At 38.1% G+C, this 22,133-nt stretch overlaps 1 protein-coding gene across 1 annotated transcript in view; it reads right to left on the bottom strand.

Moving 5' to 3' along the window:
- ELP3 (elongator acetyltransferase complex subunit 3) overlaps nucleotides 1-22,133 on the bottom strand; it is a 114,850-nt gene that overhangs the window by 59,359 nt on the left and 33,358 nt on the right. The window contains exons 8-9 of the mRNA XM_058164774.1: nucleotides 20,090-20,251; nucleotides 9,226-9,352 (exon numbers count right to left, since the gene is read on the bottom strand). Coding sequence (XP_058020757.1) covers nucleotides 9,226-9,352; nucleotides 20,090-20,251 — 289 coding nt within the window. The remainder of the gene's footprint in view (nucleotides 1-9,225; nucleotides 9,353-20,089; nucleotides 20,252-22,133) is intronic.

Below are 22,133 nucleotides of genomic sequence, written 5' to 3'. Positions count from 1 at the left end.
ATTTTGTTTTGGCAGGATAAATATCTATGCCAAATTCATAACCCTTCTTATAAACAAAAGGAGAGTATTCCCAATATTTTGTGGCTGATTACATCCATTGCCCTGACAACTTTTGTGGCATCAAGGACACAACACAAAATTTCAAATTGGGCCTAAAAGCTTAAAGATGTCTAGTCTACTGTATATGAAAATCTGTCAGTGTGTTTCCTCAATCTTGGCTACTTTAAGATGGGTGGATTCCTGGGAGCTGAAGTCCACCCATCTTAAAAGTGGCCAAGGTTGAGAAACACTGATCTATCACATTAAAATTATCTTTGTTGCAACTGTGTCTCTCCATGGTTTCCTCCAATTACTACTCTCTTCTCTGGATGAAATGTGGGTGATCTTAACTGATCAAAGACTACGTAATGAAAGGGTTAAATTCACTACAATAACTAGTTAATTGTAACTGACTAGAAGTCAGTGTTGCTGAGAATATATTCTGATATGGGTCATATCAATTGAGAGACAGAAACATACGACACTGGATAAAATTGTCAAGCAAAAAAGGTGCTTTTTAATTTTTAAAGGAAGTCTTCCAGAAAGCAATAACAAATAATTATAATGATGCTCTGAATAGGCTTGGATTTTTTGGGTTCAGCTCTAATCAGCCTAGCATCGACCTAGCGAAGTATTCCTGCATGGTGATTTTACAGGTTAGATATAACAGGCAGCAGCTTAATGTTATGCTCCTCATTCAGGAAGTTGAAAACAGTCAATGATTTTAAACCCTACCATGCAGCCATCTATGCCTGAATTCTTGACAAAATAATGAACGGTGGGCCTTGGAATAATACATCAAACAACCAAGACTGATTTTTATTGAATGACTCCAAGCTACCAGGACATAAAAACAGTCACTTGACATATTGACATGTTCAGAGATAATAAACTGTTTTTTTCTTGTCAGACTTTATGCTAAGTCTGCTAGAGGTTAGAGTTCTTTTCTTCCCCAACTGGTGTCTGCCCCCTCCAAATCAAATGAAGCTATGAGGTCATTTTGTTTCATTCCCTTTGCATTATACAGGTAGTCCTTAACTTACAACCATTTGTTTAACAACAACTCAAAGTTACGACAGCATTTAATAACTGACTTATGACCGATCGACACACTTATGACCGTTAAATGTCCTCATGCTCATGAGATTGTGATTCCAGCATTTTGGAAGCCAGCATGTATTTACAATGGTTGCAGCATATCAAGGTCACCTGATTGCCATTGGCAATCTTCCCAGGGGCTTTGGACAAGCAAAGTCAATGGGGGGAAAGCCAGATTTGCTTTAGCGCAGCATGATTTGCCTAACAACCATGTCAAAAAAGGTAATAAAACTCAGCACGACTCACTTAAAAACCTCATCACTTAGTGAGAGAGGTTCCACTCCCAATTGGGGTTGTAAATTGAGGACCACCTGTATACGTCTGAGCACATACATAAAAAACTTTGTTACTGTAAGAAATACTGCGAAAGACAGGAAACATGTTGGAATAGGGAGACCAAGGCTTGCATATATCATAGATATACAACAAACACCACAAAATGCTTGTTGTACATTTTTGGTAGAACAGGTTTGCTACCAAGAATAGCATATCAGTATCTTCAGAAATTAGGAAGATGTTTAAATGCAAACAACAACAAAACCCACACATAGAAAGGAACATAATCAGAACACAACAATTACAATTAAGTCAGAATTGAAAAGGTGAAAAATCTAAACGTAGAGTTGTCTGGACTGTTTGCTACCGTTTCAAGGTCAGCTGCATATTTGCAGCCCAGATCTGGGAGCCCTAATCTTTCTCAACCAGTCCTAAAACTCAAAACAGGCTAACTGTCCAGGATAGCCCCGCCTTTTGGGCCAGAGTAGCAACCTGCACCTTCCTAAACCTCTGTGAATATCATAGTCGAAAAGGATAGTTTTCGCAATTGTTGAAGATTGTTCCATGCCATTTTGAGAGGAGTGTTACAAAATTGTAATGCAACTCCCTCAATAGATTTAATATAGTTACAACATATGTGCGAGTACATGCACACACTTTCCAGAATATTCCAACTAAACCTGGAGAAGAACAAGAAAAATCCCACCAATCTATGTTCCCATCACTTTGCATCCTTGTCCCATAAAATTACAGTAATTTCAAAGTTGTATGCGGGTCATCTTCCCTGCAGTTCCTAGTTTTGTGTAGTGATCCAAAATCTTCAGGGATTAAATTGTGGAGATCATACCACTCACCAACACATAAAACAGAAGAGTTTTAATCAGACTGAAGATACAAGCGAAAATGTATTTCCAAGTGATGAATTAAACATCTCTGAAATACATACTGTCTCTGGATGCTCCCTCATTCTTGCTCCTTGCTATTCATTAACATTCCAGATTTTTATTTAGCGAGGCACTTTACAGTGAGATTAACTCAGCAGACCTCTTTTCTTTTCTGGTTTTTTAAAAATTGCTTTTCAAAAGTACCTAGGTCAGGAGCTATCATCAGACTTTCAGCATAAAGATTGCTTACCATCTGGGTACCAAGGATAACCTTTCTAAACATCTACAAATGGTATCAAAAAATTGGATATTAGGATGTGTATCTAAATGTGGATCAAAGTGGGAAACACAAAGTATAAATGTCACCAGAATTTCTTACCCACATACATTCCTGAAATGAAAAAACAAACAAACCCCGAAAATAACATTATTTTGAGATACTGCTTGTATAAAAAAATTGTCGGGACAGGCTGAAGTTAGTGCTTTACTTACGTTTATATAAAGGAATGTGGAGATTGTAGAGATTCTACAGCCTGCAAAAGAGGATTGCTTGGAGGAAATATGATTGACAGTCTTAAATCTGGTTATAGTTATTTGAGAATTCTTCACTATCATTTAGACCAGAGGTCTCCAACTTTGGGAATTTTAAGCCTGGAGGACTTCAACTCCCAGGATTCTCCAGCCAGCTCCAGGCTTAAAGTTGCCAAGGTTGGAGACCCCTGATTTAGACTACACTGTTTACTATTACTAAAGTAACAATGTACTATTGCTACACGTGAACTCTGCTCGCAAAAAGAAAAAAATAGTCTTTTGACAAGTTGGGTAATTCCTTGGAAAGACAAATGAGTTCCTGAACCAGAGAATCTGACACAGCTGACTTTTTCCCCTGCAGTTATTTCAGAGATTTTAAATGTCAGTGATGTTACAGCAACAATTAATCCCAAGGCAAAGCAGAGGGGAGGATAGCAAAGGTTTATCATTCAACTCTCAAAATTGCCCTGCGCATTTTCAGTTGATGAGTCATAAGCAGCCCAAGGTGGAGGAACAGTTTTTACCATTCATCAGCTGTAAAAGAAATGAAGGTGCAAGAGAAAAATTGCAAACATTGTTCACAGAGGTTTTTTTAAAACATAGGAGGCTGCCCCACGTAGTTCATGACGGAGGCAGATGTACCTAGCACATGTTCACAGTTTGTTTCCTTTGTGCTATTCACTGAGTGCCAAAGATAAGAGATCTGAGCACATGGAACAGAACAGAACATTATTAGCTGTTGGTACAAAAATTAATACATTTCCCATGCTATATGGAATATGTTCATTTAATTTAAATGCCATTCCCAATCAACAATTGTGGGTCATTTTAATCCAAGTCTGTAGCTTTTTTTTGAAAACAGCAAAATTTTACTTTCCCTATAACTTTACTAGCCCTATAACTGCAATAGTGCATGGAAAGGTTGGGGCTATACTATGTGCTAAGACAGTTCTTTTTAATGATGCTTTGTTGTATAAACCAGGAGTCCCCAACCTGACTACCAAGCCATCACCTATATGCAAGAGGGCCGCATGCACCCATGTGTGCAGTTCAACTTGCATGAGTGGTGGGCCGGCGCATGTGCAAGTCAAGCTGCGTGTGCAGGAATATGTGTGCTGGCCCGCCACTTGTATAAGTTGAGTCGCCTGCGCATGTGTGCACCAGCCAGATGCTTGCACGGCCTGATTCTCCTCTGCCCCCCTGCCAGGCCGCTAAGCTTCAAAGACTGGGGACCACTGGCATAAACCACAATTGTTGAGGTACAATCACTAAGATATAAGCCACAATTTACCTGACATGCTAAACCAAAAGCAAAGAAAATCTATTAAGACTTTATGTCTTTGGCTTGGTTTAGCATGTCAGGTGAATTGTGGCTTATATCTTAGACACTACTAGGGTAGTCATATATTTCTATTTTAAAAGAATGTATAATTTCTATAATCAAGGGAAAACATGGGGTCTAAAAACATTCAGTGGTTTGCTGCCCAAATGCTTATTTATCAAAGGAAAGAAAGAACAAGGCTTAGAAGACTGAAAGAGACATTCTCAGCCACTTTCTAGAGCCGTGATGGAGAACCTATGGCACACGTGCCACAGAAGCCATTTCTGTGGGCACGTGAGCTGTCACCCTAGGTCAACTCCATTGCGCATGTATGCGCACCTCCCGCCGACCAGCTGATTTTTCAGGACTCTGCTGTGCATGCAGGAGACATGTGATATGCCCATGCCGCCCCTCAGGAGTCTCCACGTGGCCTGTTTTGGATACCAGGTAAGTACAGGGCTTACACAGAGGCTCTGGAAGGATGAAAAACGTGCTTGCAGAAGTAAGTCCAGAAATGAGCTGTTTCCTGCCTCCAGAGGCTTCAGGGAGGCCTGCTAGGCCCAAAAAGGGATGGGGGAGTCACACATGCATGCACGAGGGGTGGGGGAGTGTGTATGTGGGGGTCATGCACACCTGTGCAGGAGGGCGGGGCAGTGCAGGGAGGTTGTGTGCACATGTGCAGGGGGCGAGGTGTGCGTGGGGAGCATTGCATTATGGGCGTGGGCACGCGCGCATGCTATTGCGCATACACGCACACTTTTGGCACCCGAAGAAATAAAGGTTAGCCATCACTGTTCTAGAGATTATGCTCATAGCGTTGTACAGTGGGATTCCCCCACCCCCACCCCAGTAGCCCATTTCCAAGCTACTCCTTTTTGTTGTGTTAGCTTTTCCTGTCAAACCAATCTTTTGTTTGTTTGTTTCATTGGGAGAGTCATTCTGCTGATGGATGGACGGACAGATGGACAGACACAGGGCTGAGTCCCTTTGCATTATTTTTTTCCAACATTCCATTGGGCTGGAAACAATAAAAAAGAAGACTATTCAATTGTTCAGAGTTTAACTGACTGCAATTTGTTTGCAATTGAAGTTATTATTTCAGGCATTTATGGAGTGCTGAATAAAGCTCTTGGAAATATTTTTTCAAGTCACTGCAGCTAAACACTTGTATCTTTTCTCTGCTAATCGAAGAGTGGAAAAGGTAAAAAGATCTCATAGAGTTTTTTTTCTTCTGCAAAACTGGCAGGTTTTCAAGGGGATGTTTGTCAGTTTCATAAGTCTTTTAAGAGATTTTCCCTCCGTGTACAATAATGGGAAAAATACCTTTCCTCTGCTTGCCCCTTTTATTTGTTTACTTAAACATTTTTGGAGGTCTGTAGCTTAAGGCCTATGAAGTATTGTTGTAGTGTGAAATATGAAGATATTTCTTGCTGTTCTCGATTTACTGAAAAAATAGATATGCCTCCATGAGTTAGGAGATGGGAATAGGGGTGGAAATGACAGAGATTGTTGTTGTTAATTGCAAAGTTGTGTCCGACCCATTGCAACCCCATGGACAACGTTCCTCCAGGCCTTCCTGTCCTCTACCATCCTCTGGAGTCCATTTAAGCTCATGCACACAGCTTCAGTGACTCCATCCAGCCATCACATTCTCTGTTGTCTCCCTCAATCTTTCGGACCATTAGGCTCTTCTCCAGTGAGTCCTTCCTTCTCATTAAGTGGCCAAAGTATTTGAGTTTCATTTTTAGGATCTAGCCTTCTAAAGAGCAGACACGGTTGAGCTCCTCTAGGACTGACCGGTTTGATCGCCTAGTAGTCCAAGGGACTCGCAGGAGTCTTCTCCAGCACCATAGTTCAAAGGCCTCAATTCTTTGGCGCTCAGTCTTTCTTATGGTCCAACTTTCACAGCCATACATTGCAACTGGGAAAACCATAGCCTTGACTATACACACTTTTATTGGCAGGGTGATGTCTCTGCTTTTTAGTAAGCTATCTAGATTTGCCATAGCTTTCCTCCCCAGGAGCAAGCGTCTTTTAATTTCTTGGCTGCAGTCCCCATCTGCAGTAATCTTGGAGCCCATGATAGAGGTAGCCATCACTAATTATGGTGTGGAAAAACAGGATGAAGTGAAATTCCTTCTTTCTCTTGCATAATACTATAAATTTTAATAGCATATTTACTATTTGTTTATCCTGCATTTCTTATAGGAGCTCAATATATTGCAGCTTATCTTCTCCAAGTTTATCCTCATAACAATCCTATAACATTCATTAGTCTCTGAGATAACACTAGGTTCAAATAATTGAGTGAACTTCATGGCTAATTAGAAATCTGGAAGAGGATTTTCCTAATCTTAGTTTAGAACTTGAACCAATACTTGAACCAAGTTGTATGAAAATCTAATTCATTTAATGAACAGGAATCATTGATGTTTAGGATACTAAACAAAAGAAAGAAAAAACGTTCACAACTTCACAATTAACTGCACAATGGAATCTACTTTCAAAAAATCTAGCAATGGAGATTACTTTAAACTTTTAATAAAATCATGAAGGATAAGGTTATTAATGGCTACTTTTTTTTGCAATACATATCTTCATTGTCCCTTCCCCATCCCCAGTCAGCCCATCTCTTACTACCAGTTTTGGGAATATGAATATTGTACTCATGTTCTTCTTAAGAAACTTCAATAATTACTACTACAAAAAGAGAATGCTGAACTAGAAAGGTCCTTAGACTGATTCATTATGGTTCTTTTAGGTTATGGTATTTGATAAAGCTAGATAAATATATCTAAATTTCATGAGGATTTAATGCGGGACTTTCTATTGCTAGCAAGCACTATGGGATGCTACAACATCTATTGAGATTTATAAATTCTGAAGAGTGAATTTCAAAAGCAACTTTTTGTTTACAGTATAATAATAAATTGTGCACATAAGCAACACATAATTCACAACACTGTTCCAGAACTTTTACTGTAAACAATGAACATCAATAGGGTCGAAATTTGAGAAAACTAGAGAAACAGAATGCATATCCCTTCAAGTGCCTCAGATTCAGCAGGGGAGTTTATAACATGATCAGATTAATAGCTGGCATAAATCAACTGCTCACCAAAATTAATGAGGTTTTTAACACAGCCAGCATTTCAAGACTACATTAGGCAATAAAAGGCACACGTGTGTTGTCACAATGCAAGAAAAATGAGGTGACCTGGGGGGAAAATAGAAGAGGGGATCCATGAATCACCCATGCTGTCAAAACAGCATTGAAATAAGTTCTACAAGTGGAAAATGCACACTTGGGATTCCTCCTTCTGCTGCTTTGTGGTCTTTTAACTACAAACTTAGACTTGTCTTCATTTTAATATAATGAAATCTCATTTGATCAGATCTTAATGGAAAAGACTTCACATGAAGCAAAGCAAATCTCCATTATGATTTATATTACTTGCATAAAGAAGTAATTACCTGAATGATACAAATATGTCATTTGCATCTTCATTGATGTGATATCCACATTATGCAAATGTCAGAAACAAATGTATATTTATGTAAAAATTTACGTGATGTCATCACACAAATGATGTAAGTCCAAAAATAACCTATTCTGGTTCTTCCTGCACGACACTCAATCAGTCTATTAAAATGAGGTTTTGCTGAAATAAAATAAAACACTTCAGGTACGGAACGATGTGACCTATTAAAATACAACTGCCAATTCAAATTCTCTAATGATGTCGTAATTGTATCCTGGAGCTTGGTGGTGGTGGGTGGGTGTGAAAATGGGACCCGCACAGTCGCTGCTACCTCTTCGTCCCCAGCGCCAGCCAATGCCACCGCCAAATGGCCCAAACACTACCACTGCTGAATGGTCCACAGCGGCAAGGGATATGAAAATGGGAAGTCTCCGTCTGCTGCCACTGTTTTACCCACCCATTCGCTCACCAGGCTGGCTTTTCCTCCAGCCACCTGCAGTGAACTGTCTCTGCAGTGAATTGTGGGGTTGAGTTGTCCTGCAGTGACTTGGTGGCAAGTGAGTTAGCAGAGGCAGCTTGGTAGTGGTGAGTTGGCGGCAGTGAGCTGGCCATTCTGAATAGTCCTAGACGCATTTGACTAGTAATGTAGTGATACCTAGTAATGTAGTGCTACCTTTCAACATTGGATATCCTGTTAAATTATTCTAATATTTATGAAATGCAGCTGGGTTCACATACTGTATGAGCCTTGATATGGTTTGTCTGATTTGACACGTTTTGCAAACCTAAACAGAGCGTCTCTAAATGATAGTGTGCTATTTGTTGTTGTTCTTCTTCTTGTTGTTATCATCATCATCAAATTTATTTGCCACCACCTTGAGGTTCAAGGAGACTCTTGTTTGATGTTTAATGATTCAGTATATTGTTTGAACTCTGCCAGTTAAGGCTTGGATCACAAAGGCTGGATAAGCAACCAATGGCTTATCAAAATATGTGAACCATACCTTTATAGTATCAAGCTTTTTAAAGTACCACTGGTCATAAAAACCAGCGCTGCAAAAGTATTAGTTGTAAACAATGTATTAATTTGTCCAGCTGCAATATGTTTGGTGAAATATTCCTTTAGCTTCTCTAGGATCTATGGCCCTGAGCAGTTCTATTAGTATTATGGGAAATAGTATGATATTATGAGAAACACTCTTGGTATACATATGTTACTTTGTTTCCAACCTATGCTCTCTTTCTCTCCCCCTTTTGCTAAAGTGAACTCTGATTCAGTTATGATCTTGCTAAACACAGATTTCTGCATAGCTTACTCAACCAGTTCACAGCTTTGTAATGACTCTTTGTCCACGTAATTACCACTGCTTTGCTAAACATTTGACTTTAAGATACAGGCAGAATGATTTTTTGTGTGTGTCAAATAGTCAAAGGTCTGATGAAAAGGCTTGGGGATAAAAGGATACTCAAAGGAAAGATCAAGTTTTCATTGGTTGCTTTATTTCTTCTCCTTCTCCAGGCAAGTGAGCCTGATTGTCTCATGAGTCTAAGGGAGCAATAATCAGAGAGAAATAAAAAAAGAGTAAATTCTTACCACAAACTGGTTGATGTCTCTCTCAAGTCCCATGTTGGGGAGATCTGGCATCATATGTGCTACCACCTTGAACCCAGCATCTTTGGCTAAGTGGAACGATTCACACACAGCCTTTACTGTATGGCCCCTGGAGTAAGGAAATCGTTGAGAAACTTACATATACATATTCAAAAATTATGTTCCCCATGATGAAAACCTCTCGAGTAAACATTTTAGAATATCTGTATCCAAAACCCTTTACTTTCTAAATATTATGAAAACCAATAAAATCTATAAATAACAACATTAAAGGATCAGTATAATCCCAAACTTATAAGCATGGAACAAAGAAAGTCCTGGAAACTATGTTCTAGACAAAATAATTCATGTTGGCCATATTGGTTAAAAGTATTTTTTATGTCCCATTATCAAAAAAGGAGTAATTCAAATGTTAATAAACATAAAAAATTAATTGCTACAAATCTGGTATAGTTTCTTTTTCCTTCAAGTGTCACATAATTTTTTAGACAAACCCTATACCCATAATTTTTGATACCAACAGATTTCAAATACTAAAGCTACAATCAAGAACATATATATCATTAATATATAGTAACTGATTGACAGTCATATAAACAAGCCTGTCACTCCCAACAAAAGCTAAAGACAGAAACATATTCAAATAGAACATGCATGGAATGTACATTTAATAACATTCTTTCTACAAACCTCATTTCTTACACATATTCTATTCTATGTTGCTATAGCTGTTAATTTTTCTAACTCTAATTTGAGCTGATGTAGGAAAAATTAGAGAGGATATTATATTTACTTGAACATGGAAGGTCTACCTTCCATATTGTAATATCCTCTATATTCAATTATTTATTTGTCTGTGAAAGACAACAGGACCCTTAAAAGCATACAACTACCTGCGATAAGCATGAAAATATCTTCAACTTCCAGATTCTCTCTTCTTTATAGGTGAAAGAAGTCATTGGGGGAAGGTTAATAGACGCATACAAGACTTGGGGTTATTGGAGCAAGAATGCTCCAAACACACAAACAAATCCACAATATTAGGAGGCAAATACTGGATAGGAAAATGAAGCATTCTGTTGGCAGAACTGATATGCAGTTCTGTTGATAAAGCATTGTGCTTAATCCAATTAATCATGATGATATGGAACTGCATATCAGTTCTGCCAACAGAATTTATTCTCCCTTTGGCCTACATGATTAGGCCAAAGGACCGGGATATCTTCGGGACCGCCTTCTGTTACCACATGCCTCCCACTGACCGGTACGCTCTCATAGAGAGGGCCTCCTCAGGGTGCGTCAGCCAGACAGTGCAGGCTGGCGACCCCCAGGGGGAGAGCCTTCTCTGTGGGGGCACCTACCCTCTGGAATGAGCTTCCCCCGGGACTTCGACAACTTCCAGACCTCCGGACCTTTCGCCGCGAGCTTAAAACATATCTATTCTTTCGAGTAGGACTGGCTTAATAGGGTTTTAAATATGGATTTTATTGGGGTTTATTTTATATTTTGTAATGTATTTTAAATTTAGGCTATTGAAATAAGTTTTTTAAATATTGTTTTTATTGAAATGTATCGTTTTTATTTTATCTGCCTGTTCACCGCCCTGAGTCCTCCGGGAGAAGGGCGGTATACAAATTAAATTATTATTATTATTATTATTATTATTATTATTATTATTATTATTATTATTATTATTATTATTATTATTATTATTATTATTATTATTATTATTATATGATTATAGAACCTTCTAAAATGCATCCAGGATGTTTGTGATGGAGAAAAAAGAATGAAGGAGACTTCTATTGCATAGCATAGGCAGAAACTCATGAGCACTCTATTGGATGGTTTATTGCAATCACCAATTTCAAGAGTTTTAAATGAAGGCAAAGAATCTTTCATTCTGTTCCTTCCCAAATGTTTTATTAATCCCCTTTACCTTTGTAGGATCTTCCTTTATATATTTTATATACATTGTTTATAATATCACCACACAATTACATTTCAAAAATTATATCTCTATCTCTATCATAAGCAAAGAACCAAGTCGACTTGCTATATCAATGACTGCATCTCTAACGATCCATCTGTTAAACTACTGAAGTTCACAGATGACACAACAGTAATCGGTCTCATTTGAGACAATGATGAATCCGCATACAGACGAGAGATTGAAAGACTAGCCTTGTGGTGCGACCAGAACAATCTGGAACGGAACACACTCAAAACCGTAGAAATGGTGGTAGACTTTAGGAGAAACCCTTCCATACTTCCACCTCTCACAATACTAGACAACACAGTATCAACAGTAGAAACCTTCAAATTTCTAGGTTCTACCATATCGCAAGATCTAAAATGGACAGCTAACATCAAAAACATCATCAAAAAAGCACAACAAAGAATGTTCTTTCTGCGCCAACTCAGAAAGCTCAAACTGCCCAAGGAGCTGCTGATCCAGTTCTACAGAGGAATTATTGAGTCTGTCATCTGTACCTCTATAACTGTCTGATTCGGTTCTGCAACCCAACAAGACAGACACAGACTTCAAAGGATAATTAGAACTGCAGAAAAAACAATTGCTACCAACCTGCCTTCCATTGAGGACCTGTATACTGCATGAGTCAAAAAGAGGGCTGTGAAAATATTTACAGATCCCTCACATCCTGGACATAAACTGTTTCAACTCCTACCCTCAAAATGACGCTATAGAGCACTGCACACCAGAACAACTAGACACAAGAGCAGTATTTTCCCGAACGCCATCACTCTGCTAAACAAATAATTCCCTCAACACTGTCAAACTATTTACTAAATCTGTACTACTATTAATCTTCTCATCGTTCTCAATACCCATCTCCTTCCACTTATGACTGTAACTTTGTTGCTTGTATTCTTACAATTTATACTGATATTGTTTCCTGATTGCTTATTTGTAGCCTATAACTATCATTAAGTGTTGTATCATTAAGTGTTAAATTTGTACCCTATGACTATCATTAAGTGTTGTAAGTGTTGTACCTTGATGAAGGTATCTTTTCTTTTATGTACACTGAGAGCATATGCACCAAGACAAATTCCTTGTGTGTCCAATCACACTTGGCCAATAAAAAATTCTATTCTATTCTATTCTATTCTATTCTATTCTATTCTATTCTATTCTATTCTATTCTATTCTATTCTATTCTACTCTACTCTACTCTACAAACTCTGACTGGCAGGATCCAGAAGAGCCTTCTCAGCTGTAGTGCAAGCCTTCTGGAGCATTCTGTTCCTCCCTGCAGACTGAGGTTTTGCTCTTACCCTCCTATCCTTCTGCAAGGGCCTGATGACCTGACTCTGCTGTTTGGCCTGGGGTCCCAATATGGAAGTACTGCACTGGAGGTGGCTACTGGACTAATTAGCTGATCCCATCTCCCCTCTGCACTTTCTATTCCCACTCTGCCCTTCTTTTAATTCATATTATTGTACTTTCTCTATTTGTTTTTATTTTTTTCACTGCTTTGCTATTGTTATGTTTACATTTTTATTTTTATTTTTCCTTTTTCCATTTTACTCTTGTAAGTCACCCAGAATAGCTGTGTGAGCCAGTGAGATGGGCAGCAAATAAACTTAACCAATGTATGTATGTATGTATAAATATACCTAAATGTATCTAAAATACCTAGAGGAGTAAGAAAAGGGTAGTGAGCCATTTAGACTGCTATTTAGACTTATGTTGTGAACTGAGTTTCATCTAAGCCCTATTAATACACGAAGAGATTCTGGTTAAACAATAAGTATCAGTGTTTAACAAAATAATGTATGGTGTCATAACTTTATTGAACACACTAAGCAGAAATTCACTGTGTTTTATTTTCTTCAAGTATAACATTTCTGATTAATACCAAAAAAGCAATTTGAGGGGGTTTCATCTGTCTATAGAACATTGTTTTAATCATCAACTAGATCATCTAGGTAGTCTTTGAAATAATTGAAATGGGTCGCAATGTGCCTACTAGAGAGAAATGATTTCTTCCTTGGTATCCTTTCATGAAGTCTACTCTTGTTCAGTGTGAAAACTCCACCAGGCAATGCAAGAGTAGCCTGAAGGCCCTTTGCTTATAATGGGGTTCTGTGACCTTCTGGTATGCCTTGAATTGGAGATTATTTTTTTTATTGGACAACTACTCTTGGGAAGAGTAACAAGGGCAATGCCTGACTATGAATTGATAGAAGCCAGTCTTTAGCAATGGTTGTGTAGCCCCTTTTGTGATCTCTGCAGAAAACTGGTAAGTGAATGACCTGCATCATTAAGAGCAACTTACACAGTGGCAGCTGATGTGTATGTGCATATGCATAATCTCAGGGATGGGCTCCTAAGTTTATGCCAGATTGCTATTTCATTGAGAGGAACTCAACTTCATTCCTTAAAAAAACTGATAGTTCAAGAGCTTCATTATACTATTTCCAACAAAGGCAGTGGATGTTACTTCAATGTATTTAATAGATATGATGCAGTACACCATTTTGGGTGTTGTTGATTTAAGCAGAATCCCTTTCTTTTCAAAATAATGTGATTATGCTCTGATTACACAATAACAGTAGGATTACAAACAGTTCTTTAGGATTCACAAATGTTGTCTCTTTTCGTCCTTGATCTGCATTTGATCATTCTATTAGAACTTTGTATGATGATTAAATAGCAGTCTTTAAAAAAGGAAAAGAGTAAATTGTTTCATAAATTTTAAAAAATATATCATTGGAAAAATCCAAGCTTTAGTCAAGATCTCAAGTTTAGAGGAAAACTAACTGAGGCAATCTTGTCTAAGTAAGTACACCATCCAACCTAACTCCCAGGTAGACAGAGCAATATATTAAGAATTTCTCTTGAATATACTTTATGAGACAGAAAAAAAAGATAACTTAGAGCAATAGGTGAACATTACAATACTAGACCGCTCCCAAAAGAAATGGGATCCTAATGATAAGTACAGTTTAATTCCCTTGCTCGGATTATTTTAGCTGAAATGACTGAAGATTTGTGTAGATTTTCTACTGCAGTTGTGCCAGTGGAAATTAATACACTTGTTCCTTTATTATAGCAATATATCACTAAATCACTAAAGCCTGAACTAGAACTTAATTGTAACAGACTTGATTCAGAAATGGACAAGCAGAACTGGGCTAAGAAAATAGGTTATTTCTTGCTCTCTCCCCTCCTCATCAACTTTACTACAATCATCCATTTTCTCCCATCCATTCTCTGCTCCTGAAGATTGAGAGGTACTTTGAATCTTCAAGTAATGGAACCATGAGTCATTGGGAAAGTGGCTTGTAACAAGCCAGGAAAATTAAAAGGTTTTACTTGCATAAGACAACAGCACTGTATCCAGAAGAAATTACTGCAGCTTCAAATACTTTCACTTCAATACAATTAGTAATACAATTAAGATATTGTTAATTTTGTTAGCTACCTCATCATTGGCACATTATTACTGTATTTGTGAACATCTTATGGTATTACTATGAAGTCGGTAAGTTTAGGATATCAATAGAAATATTTCCACACTTATTTTATAATTTGAATGGTATTTGACTAATTTAGTTTATATTAATTTACTTAAATGCACATTGTTAGTTGAATGCAGAATAATCCTACATACATATATGCATGCATACATACATACATACATTATATACATACATACATACATACATACATACATACATAGATAGATTATATATCTACCAGTTCTGTCCAGTTACAACTTTCTCTATTTTGCCCATTCTCTTGACACATTTCTTCTTCCTTGGTCTATTTCAGTGATGGCAAACCTTTTAGACACCGAGTGCCCAAACTGCGTGTGTGCAATTCTCGAATACAGCTCATCTGTCTGGAACCCGCACTACATATTGGACATTATGGGTACTTACGGGACTGCCTGCTGTTACCTTATGCCTCCCACCGACCCGTACGCTTACACAGAGAGGGCCTTCTCCGGGTGCCGTCCGCCAAGCAATGTCGGTTGGCGGCCCCCAGGGGAAGGGCCTTCTCTGTTGGAGCTCCTACTCTTTGGAATGAACTTCCCCCTGGCTTACGTCAAGTGCCTGATCTTTGGACCTTTCGCCGTGAGCTGAAAACGCACCTATTTATTCAAGCGGGACTGGACTGAAATTTTACTGGGGTTATTTATATTTTAAGATTTAAATTTGTTTTAAAATTTGGGCCACATTATAATATGCTTTTTAACTTTCTCTTAATGTTTATATATTGAATTTTACTTGGCTGTACACCGCCCTGAGTCCTTCTGGAGAAGGGCGGTATAAAAATCGAAATAAATAAATAAATAAATAAATTAATACAATTGAACATGTCCAGAAATATTTCACAAGAAGAGTCCTCCACTCCTCTGCTCGCAGCAAAATATCTTATGCCACCAGACTTGAAATTTTGGGCTTAGAAAACTTAGACCTACGCCGCCTTCGGTATGACCTAAGTTTAGCTCATAAAATTATCTGCTACAATGTCCTACCTTCAACCACAACAATACATAAGCACACAATAGATACAAATTTGAAGTGAACCGCTCCAAATTAGATTGCAGAAAATAGGACTTCAGCAATAGAGAGGTCAATGCCTGGAATGAACTACCTGACTCTGTGGTTTCATCCCAAAACCCCCAAAATTTTAACCTAAGACTGTTGACCTCACCCCATTCTTAAGAGGTCTGTAAGGGGCGAGCATAAGAGCACCAGTGTGCCTACTGTCCCTGTCCTAATGTTTCTTCTATTTGTATCTATTTTATGTATCCAATCCATGTTTATACTTATTACCTAATGCTTTTTTGACAAATAAATAAATAAATAAACAAATAAATAAATAAATAAAAATATATACAGTTCCTGCTCCCTCCACTGAATCCTTTATTAAACATTCTACCGGTTCTCATGCATTTTACTTAATGACACACTGCTCTTATGGCATTCAGCAACCAATATTGCTATAGTATTTGTGCTAATAAAATCATTTTCATCATCAGGCCATTTTCTATATCATTTCAATCAATTTTCGCTATACTTTTCCAGAAATGCTTAACAATCCCCCCTCTCTTTTCAGAATATTTCTGCATTCAATTATCTCCTCCCCCACATCTTTTTTTTAAAACGTAGGAATAGTAATGGCATTCTTACAATATTGAAACATTTCAATATTTTGACAGCATTAATGCTTCTCTTTCATTACTTTTTGGAGTCAGTCAGTCAGTCCATTTTACTCAATCAGAAAACAATTCCACACCAGTGAATTTTTAGTACTGTTTTCTTTGAGCCCTTTACGTTTTAATAGAAAACTAACCTACCTAAGAAATGATTCCATATTGCAAGGAAGAAAGTGAAAAGTGAAGGTGAAACATTTTAAAGTGAAAAGTTAGGATCGGTTAAGAACACTTGAATGGGCCTCTTCAAAGCTAATTCACATACTACATTGTTATAGATACTTTTAAATGCTTGCAGATATGAATGCAAAATGAGATGACAAAAGTGTGAAGTTACAGGTAATGGTAAGTGGAATGTAGCAACTGGCAGCCACTTTCTTCTGTTGAATATTGAACATCGAATTTAGTTTCTGCATCTAAGGCAGGGGTATTTAGTACCATCTAAGGCAGGGGTGTCAAGCTCAAGGACCAGGGCCCGTGGGGTGCTTAGATCTGGCCTGCAGGGCTGCCCTAGAAACAGCAAAAGACCAGCCCGCGTACGGCCCTCCTGAGCTCCATTTTCGCTGGCAGAGGGTTGCAGGAGGGCTTCACAGCCAAAAACAGAGCTTGCAAGGGACATGAGCAGAAGTCCCAAGCTCTGTTTCTCTGGCAGAGGGTTGCAGAAAGACATCACAGCTGAAAACGGAGCTTGTGAGCCTATTTTCACTGGCAGAGCACTTGGGCCCCCACAGGCGCCCCCAACACAAGTGATATTGAGCTGGCCATATCCACCTCGGCCATGGCCTCCTCCGCCCTCCCAAGGTCAAACACAACCCTGATGCAGCCCTCAATGAAATCGAGTTTGACACTCCTGATCTAGGGTAAATGCATATACAGATATTTAGCATTATATATTAATATGCATATATTTATATAAATGAAAAATAAAAGATATAGCTATGAACAGTTACTCAGATTTCTTGAAAGTATCTGCAATAAAGGTCACATTTCTACAATAAAACCCTTATATTCCTGCTATCGTGTGTTTAAATATATGCAAGCTGTGGCATTTTTATAATTTCTTTTCCTTGCACACTGCCTGTTTCCAAAGGCTCTGGGAGGCTAACAATGTCTGCATATAAAATAATAGTCCCAGAAAACCCTCAGTACATATAAAAATAAAATGATCAAGAAAGATAAAAATACAAATACCACACATCCATAACCCTACCTTCCCATTACAACACACCCTCCTCCCATGAAAGATGGAATATGTAGGTGTTTCAATTTTTTCCTAAAGTCAAAGAAGGACTAAGTTAAATAAATCTCTGCCCAAAGGGAATTCCAAAAAGCAGGGCAACATTTGATCAAGTACACTGCCTTTGATAGTGTGTAAAGAAATTGCTGTTGATTTCTTCATGCAATTTCCAAGTCTTTCCTGCATTCAAAGAGAGCATCTGACACATGGAAAGCCAATCTTTCATAGTTTACTAAAATAGTTCTGGAAGTTTTAGTTTTGGGCAAATATGCAGCAGAATAAGTTGGTAATTCAGAATTACGTATGACGACTAAGATTTTCTGCAATCATAGTGTGGTATAAACCCAAACTTTTTTCAACTTTGAATCCCAGGCCCTAATATTCATAAGACTATCAAGTGCAGGAAAGTGACTCACCTCAAAGGTAAACATTGATGTACTTCCCTTTTTAAATATAGTCAATTGTACATATGAACCCCTTAAATCTGGTTCACCCCCCAAATTATCAAATCAGCAAGATTCTTTTGCATTAACGTGGTTAAAAATCAGCAAATACTTCGTTTACTACTATTATTTATTCAAATTTATTGGCCACCCAAGCCCAGTGGACCAGTTGTACTTGGTTGTACTTTTGTTGTACATATGAGACTATTTCCACAAATACAGAAAGGGGACAGGGAAAGTTAGCATATTGCCAGTATTAAAAATACTGCTGGATTAAGGCTATGGACTGATGTAGACTTGCATTCTGCTCTCAGAATGTCTACTTCTGTTAACATCTAGTAAACTGGAGCATGTTTCATCATTTAAGCATTTAAGTGAACATCTTGAAGGGTAAGCAGGGCTGAGCTTGGTGGGTGTTTAGACGGGAGACCTCCAGGAATAGCAGAACTGTCAATTAGATCTGTACCACTGCCAAGAAAACCTCATGGACATTTGAAGTACCAGGACTTGACTTCATATGGAAAGAAAATAATTGCTACTCCAGAGAACATAATCTCTGTTCTAGGGCTGCCAAACGGCTCAAATAACTTGTAAACTACTTGGGGATATTCTTTTTCCCCCCCCTACCATAAACCTACTCCCAGTTAGATTTGCTGTCCGGCCAAGAAATTAGCATTATAAGCAATCAGAGAAGTTTTTTTTTCCTCTTTGCCCATTTATTTCAAACCATAATAAATCTCAATGATATTCATGTATACCAAGCCATAGCATAGACACCAAACTAAGAAGTCCAAAAGGTGTTCTTGTTGTGAAGATGTTGCAATAATCTGACTATTTTGGCTGCATCTTATATATTAAAACCCAAGATGGTTTTTAAAGTTAACTCATCCTTCAAGAAGCAATTAGCTAGAAGCATTTCACTTATCTCAATCTGTGAGACGAATTTCAGGTAGTCTTTGACTTACAACACTTTGTTTAGTGACCATTCAGAATTACAACAGCACTGGAAAAAATGACTTATGGTCTTTTTTCACACTCATGACCGTTGCGGCATCCATAAGATCATGTAATCAAAATTCAAATGTTTGATGGCTGGTTCATATTTATGGCCATTGTAGTCTCCCAGGGTCATGTGATCACCTTTTGCCATCTTCTGAAGAGCAAAAATCAATGGAGGAGCCAGATTCACTTAACAACCGGGTTAGTAACTTATCAACTCCAATGCTTCACTTAACAACTGTGGCAAGAAAGGTCAAAAAGCGGGGCAAAACCCACTTCAACAAATGTCTCGTGTAACAACAGAAATTTTGGGTTCAATTGTGATCGTAAATTGAGGACTGCCTGTATATTTCACAGACTACATTTTTATGAGTTGGTACTCACACTGGATGGCTGTGAGTGGCAAATCACTTATTTGCCATTTGCTTCCCCATCGTTCCCTCTAGTGCCCCAAGATAAAACCTACCATCTCAATTTATGGGGTAGGCAACATTCCATATACAACACTGAGCTCCAAGGAATCACCATTTTTCACAGACTTTCAGATATATATATATGAGCCTCAAATACTTTCTTAGAAGTAAGGCTAAAGGTATATTTTGTGGCGCAGTACACTGACTTCCCGTTTATTTTTAATTTTAAAAACGATAATAAAAATCAAAAGAATCTGGTGGTCAAAAGAATCTGGTAGGCATGCTGAGAAGTGTGCCCACATTGTCTATCTCGTCTATACAATGCAAAATTCCAGCCAGGAATCATGGAAGCAGGAAAACACTGAAAATATAGCCATCTTTCCATGGAAGATTCTGGCCAAGCCTCATTTCTAAATTTGTGTAATTTCCCTCTAAAAGCTTCTTACTCCTTTTTGTCTGAAATGGTATAGGGTTTTCTGCCTGAGCAGAGGGTTGAACTAGACCTCCAGGATCCCTTCCAACTCTGTTATTTTTTTATACCTTTGTCCCCCCAGGTCTTACCTGTTAGTATCTCTGGCCACATCTTCATAAATGCTTTGTACTCCAATTTCCAGCCTCGTGCATCCATAGGACAACATGTCACTCAAATGCCGTTTTAGGCAATAATCTGGCCTGGTCTCTATAGTAATCCCAATGCACTTTGTAAGGCTTCGTTCAGAGTATCTATAGAAGGAAGTAATAGGGAAAGTGAGGTGAAAAAGAGCTGCAAATGAGATGGCTTAAGTTTAATCAAGATTGTTCATGTTATGGTCCACAAGTTATATCTATCTAAGCTGGCACAGCTCATTACAATCACTGGCTTCGGAGAATATCTTAGCAAATCATTTTATGACAGCTATGACAATGGTGCATTCAGAACTGTCCCTAAATCTCTGCAGTCTGCCACTGAAATATTCTGTAAACTAGAATCTTTTGCTAAAAGATAGTCTGGAGCTGATCTCACTTGTGATTTATCTACTGCACTGAAAAACTATGCTGCCTCATGTAATAATAGCTTTGGAGAAAAAGGACATTTGCTTGAATCTTTTCTCTTTTCAGGACACTATTAGCTTCAGATACGTTTCAACCTGAACTAGTTTTAAAGACGTGTTAATTCTACTTCCAGGAAACAAAAGTGTTTTTTCCCCTCTATGACACGGGTGTCAAACTTGCGGTGTCATGTTGCCATCACATGACATATAGCAACATTTTTCCCTTCGCGGAGCTGGGGTGGGCGTGGCCTGCATGTGACACATTCAGTCCGCAGGCTGCCAGTTTGACACCCCTGCTCTATGAAAAGAACCAGAGAACAATGTCAGTGGGTTTCTGGTATTCACAAATGCAAGATTGTTTCAGAATTTTACGATAGACAAATCAACATGTGAATTGTCTTGAAAATGTTCCTGAAGTTCACCAAAGACTGGTGCATGTCCACTGTGCTTCAAAGAACTGCAGCCTTGACTTCAGTGCATGCCTGTGCACAGTGTCTTAGTATTTAACGGGACTGATTTGCAGATATATACAGATGAGCCACCTCATTTAAGGCTAGCACAAGAACTGGCTATTCTCAAATGAACACCTGTGAGTCTCAACACACTGCATTTTAGGGAAGTATTGATCTGAAATATCTCAATGAGAAAAATCAATCAATATTAACCCTTTATTTCAGTTAAAATTATCATTATTTTATACACATAGTCCTCAACTTACAAACACAATTAAGCCCAGCATTTATGTTGTTAAGTGAGACATTTGTTAAGTGAGTTTTGCCCCATTTTACAACTTTTCTTGCCACATTCGTTAAGTGAATCACTGCAGTTGTTAAATTAATAACACAGTTGTGAAGTGAATCTGCTTTCTCCATTGACTTTGCTTGTCAGAAGGTCACAAAAGGCGATTATATGACTCCTGGAAATTGCAACTGTCATAAATGTGAGTAAGTTGTCAAGCATCAGAATGTAAATCACTTGACCATGGGTCAATGGTTGTAAGTGTGAAAAACGGTCATAATTCACTTTTTTCAAGGCTGTTGTAATTTTGAACAGTCAATAAATGAACTGTTGTAAGTCGAGGACTATCTGTACTAGCTTTTGAGAGCAGTATTGCTTTATTAAACATGGTGGGGGGTTTTGCTACTATTTCAGCTGGTTTGAGAATTGTGCCACAGGCTACTACTATGTGGCGAGGTAGCAACAAAAGGTTTGGAAAGGATATTCAGATGGTATGTCTATACCTACAAAGATCACAACTGCGAAGGCAATGCTTTTTCCCTTTGACGAAAGTGTGAAAGTTTGAGTTTGAAGTAAAAGAATCGAAGTATAGAAAGAGCACTGACACGTCTGAACTTTGTTGTTGGAGAATACAACAGCAAAGAAAACAAACAAAGGGATCACGAAACAATAAATCAGTGCTGTCACTTGAGTTGCTATTATATTTTGGCACAGTATGTGAAGATCCAGTTCTCTTAAGAAGTCCATAATGCTGAAAAAGGTGGAAGAAAATAGAAGAAGATGATCAACAGCAAGATCAAGGTGGATAGACTTGACTTACAGTGGTGATAGGTACT

Source organism: Ahaetulla prasina, chromosome 1 (assembly GCF_028640845.1).
Source record: "Ahaetulla prasina isolate Xishuangbanna chromosome 1, ASM2864084v1, whole genome shotgun sequence".
Classification (NCBI taxonomy): Eukaryota; Metazoa; Chordata; class Lepidosauria; order Squamata; family Colubridae; genus Ahaetulla; species Ahaetulla prasina.
The sequence above is the reverse complement of the archived record's forward strand: the minus strand, read 5'-3'. Positions and strand labels throughout refer to the sequence as shown.